The sequence below is a fragment of the Diachasma alloeum genome, unplaced genomic scaffold, assembly GCF_001412515.2.
Source record: "Diachasma alloeum isolate Michigan unplaced genomic scaffold, Dall2.0 Dall_scaffold_00349, whole genome shotgun sequence".
In the NCBI taxonomy this organism is placed as follows: domain Eukaryota; kingdom Metazoa; phylum Arthropoda; class Insecta; order Hymenoptera; family Braconidae; genus Diachasma; species Diachasma alloeum.
The window spans coordinates 619,321-628,103 of NW_021680488.1; the positions used below are offsets into that span (position 1 = coordinate 619,321).

The 8,783-nt window shown below is 40.1% G+C and overlaps 2 protein-coding genes across 2 annotated transcripts in view; one reads left to right on the forward strand and one right to left on the reverse strand.

The window, feature by feature from the left end:
• The window catches only part of LOC107040863 (deleted in lung and esophageal cancer protein 1-like), a 7,071-nt gene extending 1,493 nt beyond the window's left edge, over window positions 1-5,578 (forward strand). Inside the window, exons 2-5 of the mRNA XM_015261128.1 lie at window positions 1,614-1,881; window positions 3,202-3,458; window positions 4,714-5,310; window positions 5,396-5,578. Of these exons, the coding sequence (XP_015116614.1) occupies window positions 1,614-1,881; window positions 3,202-3,458; window positions 4,714-5,310; window positions 5,396-5,578 (1,305 nt within the window). The remainder of the gene's footprint in view (window positions 1-1,613; window positions 1,882-3,201; window positions 3,459-4,713; window positions 5,311-5,395) is intronic.
• A 568-nt stretch (window positions 5,579-6,146) lies between these two features.
• Window positions 6,147-8,783, reverse strand: part of LOC107040870 — a 9,245-nt gene continuing 6,608 nt past the window's right edge. The window contains exons 5-6 of the mRNA XM_015261138.2: window positions 6,671-8,779; window positions 6,147-6,544 (exon numbers count right to left, since the gene is read on the reverse strand). Coding sequence (XP_015116624.1) covers window positions 6,677-8,779 — 2,103 coding nt within the window. The 3' untranslated portion in view covers window positions 6,147-6,544; window positions 6,671-6,676. The remainder of the gene's footprint in view (window positions 6,545-6,670; window positions 8,780-8,783) is intronic.

Here is an 8,783-nt window from a genome sequence, read left to right on the forward strand (position 1 = left end):
AAAAAAAAACCCAGTGCCCATTCTGCCCCACTTCCCCCTACCTCTAAGATTCGATAATTTGAGCCTTTTTCACCAGTTTCTTATGATTAATTAATTGATCCATCAAATCTAAGCTTCAAGTGATGATAACAGAATCATAATTTAATTATTTAAAGAGAGAAAGAAGTGAACCTAAAAAAATTACACGGAGGATCCGGCCCTCCGTGAAATCGAATAATAATATAATTGTAAATTTACCTCTGAGATTGTAATTCCTCTATTTCGCCTTATTCAGCAGGTTTCTCGGTTTATTTTTCTCATTCACAATTCCCTCCCAACATCTACGACAGATAGAGGGACATTTTCCTGTTCTCCACCTCTGATTCATTTCCAGTTTCAACGCCCGTAAAATTCTCTCAACGATTGATCAGACGTATGTTGTACTAATCGCATTCAGTCTTTGTCGATAAAATAATTAAAGATAATTTACAGATAGTTTAGTGACCCCAATGGTCTAGGTTCTATACATACTCCTAGTCTATACATACCAATGTTCTATACATACTCCTAGACCCCATTGTCCTCCTAGACAATGATGTCACAACTCTGCTTTTCCGTTGAAAACAGACATCATCTTTAGAGACATTTGTCATCTTTAAAGACTTCTGCACGCCATTTTTCAAGCCGCTCTTTCATTTGAGCCAAAAAAAAACATTCATATCTTGTCTGACATCTCTGTTACAAACTCTGGTCATCAACTCTGGTTTTCAGTTGAAATTGGAATTGTTAATTTACACAATAATAGGAGTGCATTGACGATTTTTTCTTAACTCGCAAAAATCTTCAAACAATTTGCTACCGATTGGTGATAAAATTGTTTGGAAATAATGAAATAGGGGGGATAACGCCTTTTTTTCAGGGGTGATTTTTCAAAAATTTATTTTAAAAAAAGTTCCAACTAGCAAATGTTTTTTATTAGCTCGAAATTTTCTTCAAAACTACTTCAATGAGGAAAAAAATAAAAATTTGGAATATCTATACATGAGGGGCTAATTGATCGGATCTAATAATTTTAAGAAATGTTTAAAAATTCGAGGTGGAGGCGCCCCCATCTTTGAAGCCCCTGCGGCTGAGGGAAGGGGATCCAAGCAAGATGGCGGTGCCCACATCTGTTAACCACTTCGTATTTTTCAACATTTCTTAGAATTATTTATCCTCTTCAGATCACCTTCAACTGATTTCATCCAGTTCCTAGAAAATGAACAAATTTCTCAAGCTATCCTTCAGATTTTTTCATTCACTTTTGAGTCAGAATTCATGGCGTAAAATTTCCCCCGCATTTCACAGGTTTTTTTTACTCCCGAGGCCTCTTAATCTTCATCTTTTCTCCTAATCAATGATCAATTTCATAAACGCGATTCAATTTTCAAAAATTGTCAAACGATTCATTTCTCCAGACAAAAAATTATTTCTTAAAAAAAATGTTGACTTTGTGTTCTCAAAATAATTGATCATTTTTCGATGAAAAATGGCTCGTGGCATTGATAAAATAATTAGATCTTGAATAGTTGATTCTTTAAATTTCATCTCTTGATTGCTAAATTTGATTATTTAATGGTGATAATATTTTTGAGAAAATCATCCTGATCCGAAACGTCAGTGACGTGACGATAGCTAAATACCAATTAGCGAGAAGATTCGACGCCTCGAAATTGAGATTAATCTGGAGAACGAGAAGTGGAGACAGGGTGGATCTCGCACCGGGGATGAGTACCACTTTGACTCTTGTTTTCAAAGCGATGAGTCCTGAGGATTATAGTGAGAAGATAGTGATTAATGTTGAAGGGGGATTACCAGTAGTCATCGACGTTCTGGCGCACAGAGACCCACCAGTTTTTATAGGTGAAGACTGATGAATGTTTAATTATCTTGGGAATTAATTGCTTCAGGAAAAAGCATCAGATTTCTTTCGTAGATCAGAAAATTCTCGGTAAAAAGGTCTGATGATATTTGGAGAAAAGTTTTGAAATGAATTCAAAGTTGATTCTCCAGACATTCCCAAAAGGAAAGAGATTGAAAGAAATTTCTTAAAAGATCTTTGCATCATTTGTACGTAACATGAAATTTTACGCACGCTCCGCGTGCGCAAAATCCTGCTTATCGCTTATCGTGATGAAAAATAGAGTTCGATACTCATTGGAAAAGTGTTCTTTGACCCATGGGAGAATAGCACTCGCCTTCGGCGAGCGTCTCACAACTCCCACGCGTCAAAAAACACATTTTCATCACGCTGTGCGAAAAAGTAACTTTTTAGGCACGCTTCGCATGCCTGAAACGCCCCTTTTCCACACATTGTGATGAAAAATATCATTCGATACTCTTGGGAAAAGTGTTTTTTGGCTCGCCCTCGGCAAGCGATACACATCTTCCACGGATCAAAAAATACGCACTCGTATCGAAACATATTATTGTGTTACTAGTGCGTAAAGTTCCACTTCTTCGCACGCACGTGTAAAACATCCTATTTTTTGTGATACCTGCCGAATTCACTGTTCGCAACACTAAACACGTTTTGGAATCGTATCCCTCACCTTCGGCTTATTGTGCTATGAACCTCCCACGAGCCAAAAAACACTTTTCCGCACTCGTATCGAAATATACTAATTACGCACTCATATCGAAATATACTATTTTGTGATACCTGCCCAAAGAGTGCACTTTTCGAAACGGTTTAGTGTGTGTAAAGCGCTTGTTTTCCGTACGACGTGCGTAAAGTTCTCGAGTGTGCGTAAAGTGAATTTCGAGTGCGTGAGCGAAACTTTTGAATTTTACGCACTCGTGCATAAAAACAACCACTTTACCTCCACTACTATTGTGAACAATAAATTCCACAGATATTACAGAAAATAGGATGTATTACACGTGCGTGCGCAAAAGTGGAACTTTACGCACTAGTAACAATAATATATTTCGATACGAGTGCGCAAATATTTTTTGATCCGTGGAAGATGTGTAACGCTTGCCGAAGGCGAGTGCTACCCTCTCAAAGGTCAAAACCCGCTTTTTCCCCCACTGTTGAACCCTATTTTTCATCACAATGTGTGAAAACTGTGAATTTGCGCACGCAGAGCGTGCGTACAATTTCCCTTTACGCACAATTGGTGAAATGTACTATTTTGCATTTCACTGTCTTGTTTTTTATTTCGCGTTACGGAACTACAGGTGAAAATTACCCGAGGGACAGCTCATCTTCTCCGACCCTCATCAACGCCAAAGACGATCTCATTCTCAACCAGTCGAACTTCCCCCGGAGCCCAAAGAGGGGATCATTGACCTGTCTAACGAGCGATGGAGAATTAGAATGCAATGAATGCCTTGTTGGTGACGAGAAGACAATTGAAGTTAAACTGACGAATCTCGGAAGTTCAGGCAGATTTTTCCTCGTGTCCGAGGCCAACTGGCACTCGAAGAATATCACAGTATGTCTGATAATTGATAATGAAGAAAATAGAAATCGTAATGCAAACGCCTTCTCATTTTCATTTCTCTATTCAGTTAAACTTAAAAGAAAACAGCCCTTGAAGACGTCCGAAGTCGAGGATCAACTGATCTTGAGGGTCAAATCCCTCTTAAAGATGTTTGGAGTTGAGGGTCAAATGGTCTCAAGGATCTAACGACCCTTAATCCGTCGTTAGGGGATTTTTTCTCACGCAACCCTAGTCAACCTATAGGACGTCTCTGCAGTGCGCGTGAGATACTAAAAAAAAGCGCGCCTACTTACGGGTTAATGAGGTTTGGAATTGAGAGTCAAATGGTCTCGAGGGTCAAACGACTCTTGAGGATACTTGTATTTGAGGTTGATACGTTCTCGAGGGTCACTCAAAGAGCCCTCTGGATGGTCAAACGATCCTTGAATACTATCCTGTAGGATGTTTTTGAAATACAACCGTTAAAAAATGACCCTCAAAAACGTCCCTAAAAATCCCTCAATGCTGTTTGACTCTCAAAAACGTTCCTAAAACCCTCAAGGACGTTTGACCTTCAAAGACGTCCCTAAAATCCTCAAGTAGGTTTGACCCTCAAAAACGTCCTCAAACCCTCAAGGACGTTTGACCTTCAAAAACGTCCCTAAACCCTTACGGACGTTTGACCCTCAAAAACGTCCATAAAACCCTGAAAGACGTTTAACCTTCAAAAACGTCCCTAAACCCTTACGGACGTTGACCCTCAAAAACGTCCATAAAACCCTGAAGGACGTTTAACCTTCAAAAACGTCCCTAAAAGAACCCTCAAGGACGTTTTACCCTCAAAAACGTCCATAAAACCCTGAAGGACGTTTAACCCTCAAAAACGTCCCTAAAAGAACCCTCAAGGACGTTTTACCCTAAAAAACGTCCATGAATCCTGCAGGACGTTTAACCTTCTAAAAGGTCCCTAAAAGAACCCTCAAGGACGTTTTACCCTCAAAAACGTCCATGAACCCTGAAGGACGTTTAACCTTCTAAAAGGTCCCTAATAAAAACCTCAAGAACGTTTGACCCTCAAAAACGTTCTTGAAGATCGTATTCAAGGGTTGTTTCACCATCTAAACATCCTAGAGGGTAGTTTGACCCTCAACTCTAGATGTCCCTGAGGCTCGTTTGACCCTCGCGACTCGCTACCTCCCACAATTACCAGAATATTCGCCAAAAACAACTCCCCAACATCAAATTCTTCCCCCCACCTCCATTTCAGGACCTCACCGACACTTCAAAGCTCATAACAACCAGCTTCACACTCTGGCCAGCGTATTTCTACGTACGTCAGAACCAGTCCATGATCCTGAGGATCTTCTTCACCCCCAACGTCGACGGTCTCCACGTGGAGAAAGTGTTTGTCGTCTGCGACAACTACTCCCTCCAATCCTTCGAACTCCTGGGGGACGGAGTCATGTTCCGCTGGGACTTCATTCATTTCGGCCCTAATTTAAGAAGACAATCGTTTTGTCTGGTGGAATTAGAAGACAACAGATTCTGCAATTTCTTCATAACAGAACTCGATCCCGAGATCCTCTCTGTTCTAGTTACAGTCACCAATTTGTCCCAGTTTGATATCAATTTCCGATGGGATGTGATCAATGAGATCTGTCTGGGGGTTTCACCACCGAGAGGTGTTTTCCCGGGACATACCGCCCTCACATTCAACATATTCTCGACGAATTATGGCTTGTGCTCCGAGTTTGTGGAGAGCAATTTACAACTGATCCTCGAGGATTTACCCCCTCAGGCGATTCCTGGGGAGTATAAGGAGTTTATCGAGGAATGCAGGGGGGAAAGAAGGAGATGTGAGGATGTGAGTTCGTTTATTGATTTATGCAACTCTTCTTGGGGGACTTTTCTCGGGGATGATGGAATTTTTTGGAATGTTTTTCTTGCAGTCTGTGGACATATGTGTGGCGAACGTGGGGGTACGGCTGCCCTCGAGGGATTCCAGCATCTCTGAGGATACTTTTTCCTCGGAGGGGAGCCATCGAGAAGAGAATATGTCGATTGAAATCAGATTGAAGGGGCCTCGGGAGGAAAAAAACCTATTGAAATACGGGGAAGACTTGGCGGCATGAATTCTCAGCCGAAAAGGGATGGAAAAGGCTGAAAGATGCCTTTAAAAAATTGTTCATTTTGTATAAACCGGATCGAGTGAGTTGAGGATGATCTGGAGAGGATAAATAATTTTAAGACATGTTTGAAAATTCGAGATGGTGCCGCCGCCATCTTTGAAGTTCCTTATGGCAAAGGGGGTATGTAAGCAAGATGGCGGTGTTCACACCTATCGTCCACCTCGTATTTTTGAACACTCTTAGAATTATTCATCGTCTTCAGATCACCTTCAACATCTTTCATCTAGTTCCTAAAAAATGAACAAATTTCTTAAACTATCCTTCTGCTTTTTTTATCCCCTTTTGACAGAGAATTCATGGCGCTGGGTTTTCCCCGCCTTTCAGGAGTTTTTTACTCCCAAAGCGACTTAACTAGTGCAGAATATGAAAAAACGGAAAAACTACACTTGACATTTTTATTAATTTCGAATTTGATCTCGATGAGCTGTAGCTTTGTATTATCGATGTAATTTGATGAATTTCCAGCTGAAAGGGAATGGAAAAAAATCTGAAAGATGCCTTGAACAATTTATTAATTTTATAGAAACTTGATGCAGTGAGTTGAGGGTGATCTGAAGAGGATAAATAATTTCGCCATTTACGGCTTCTGCTTGATTCTGTCAATTGCTATTCTTTCCTCCTGTGTGACTGTCATTACTTTATCTTGTACAACATAATAAACAGTGAATAAAATTGTAATGAATCAATTCTTTAATAATAAATAAAATCACACACACGATTTGACAATCATCTTAGCAGCAATTGGCTCATATAAAACTGTAAAACTATGATCAAGGAAATAAAGCATTCTATCCTCATATCACCACCGACTCCTCCATACACCCCATAAAAATTAAAAAAATATATATATATTTTCCACTCCTCTTCGACTAGTTGTGAAGTAACAAGTAGATTCATCTCCTGAATAAACTGAAATGAAAAATTTTTGACTCCATTTTATTTTTGTGGCTTCAAAATGAGACTTGACTCGTCCAAATCATTTCATTCGTTCAAAAGATATTGATGATTTAAGAAGGCTAAATCTACTTGTCTTACCTAAATCTACTTGTCATCCTTCACCACTTCGTAGACCTGAGGTCTGGATCCCTTGAACCATTCCTCATACAGAGCCTCGAATTGCGCCAGAGCAAGTGGATTCCCAGTATATGCTGCGTACCGCTTCGACAGCAAGAACCTCATGAAACGATTGTGTAGAGATTTTCCAGAGCGACCCTTCAGGCCTGGAAGTTGCAACTGTGCAATGTCCATCCAGTATGTCAATTTCGTTGCACGATCGATCTGATTATCCTGGATAAGAACATCAATCATCGCTTTGTTCTCGTCAGGACCAAAATGTTTTCTGAAATAATAATCATCCCCTGGATTTCTACGACGATCATTCATGGACTTATTGTTTTCTCTGTTCGAAATGACCAAAGAATCATCAACATTTGCTTGAAGGATGTCCCTGGGTCTAGCTTGTGGGGTAAATTCATCATCATCCTCATCATCAGAGTCTAGAGTCCTCTCTCTTCCCAAATCTCGAACATTTCTGTCAATTGAAACTGATTCAGAACCATCTGATGGGACTGAGGAAAGTCCACTGTCAAGAGCATGATCGATCAATCTATGAAGATATGATGATGATTGGGTGTCACTCGTTACCCGATGACGACTTCTTCTTGATGGAGAAAACTTTGAATAATCTGATGAGACTGGAGAAAATTCGCTATTAAGAGGATCGTCAATTATTAGTGTATCACGACAGGATGATGATTGGCTTTCACTTTTCGCTTGATAACGATCTCTTGTTGACTGAGATGCAATTGCCTCAAGATCCTCATGATCTCCAATACGTACGTATTCTCGATGAGGGGATTGACGCTTCACCTTGATGCCTGCTAAATTGAATGATTGATCATCGATTTGTTCTTGTGAATCTCCTGGAGTCATTCTCTCTTCTTTAATGGAGGACTGATTCATGACTTCGTTCATGATTTGATCCATTCTTCTCTCACCTCCTAAGGTACTGCGATCAATTTCTTGGGACTGAGGATCAACATTGAGGACATCTAGAAGAGTTTCTTTCTGATCTGAACTGATTGATGATTCACAGAGGCTTGAATATGATTGATCCATGTCTGGAGACTGATTCATGTCGTTAGTCTCTAGTCGATTAAACATCGCGTCATTCTTGATGTTCTGTTCAGAGTCCTGGGATTGAGGCTGATCTTTTGGGAGAGGAGGATTGATTTGTTGATGATCTGGAGTCCTTAAGGGATGATAAATGGATTGATTCATGACTTCGTTCATGATTTGATCCAGTCTTCTCTCACCTCCTAAGGTACTGCGATCAATTTCTTGGGACTGAGGATCAACACTGAGGAAATTTGGAAAAGTTTCTTTCTGATCTGAACTGATTGATGATTCACAGAGGCTTGAATATGATTGATCCATGTCTGGAGACTGATTCATGTCGTTAGTCTCCAGTCGATTAAACATCGCGTCACTCTTGATGTTCTGTTCAGAGCCCTGGGATTGAGACTGATCTTTTGGGAGAGGAGGATTGATTTGTTGATGATCTGGAGTCCTTAAGGGATGATGAATGGACTGATTCATGACTTCGTTCATAATTTGGTCCATTCTTCTCTCACCTCTTAAGGTTTTGCGATCAATTTCTTGGAACTGGGGATCAACACTGAGGAAATTTGGAGGAGTTTCTTTCTGATCTGAACTGATTGATGATTCATTGTGGCTTGAATATGATTGGTCCATGTCTGAAAACTGATTCATGTCGTATTGGAACTGGGACTCATTTTTTAGGAGATGAGGATTGATTCCTCGGTAATCTAGAGTCCTTAAGGGATGATGAATGGAGTGATCCATGACTTCAGTTATTAGTCGATTCATTGTCGTATCATTTCCAATGTCTTCAGATTCTGGGGATTGAGACTCATTTTCTAATCGAAGTGGATCAATTTCTTGACGAAGTGGATCAATTTCTTGATTAATTGAAGTTTTTGAGGAATAAGGAGTGGACTGTCTCATGGCTTCATCCATCACTTGATCCAAAACAGACACATTCTTCCTATTCTGTCGAGATTCTGCTGATTGAGACTCATTTTCTAATCGAAGTGGATCAATTTCTTGACGAAGTGGATCAATTTCT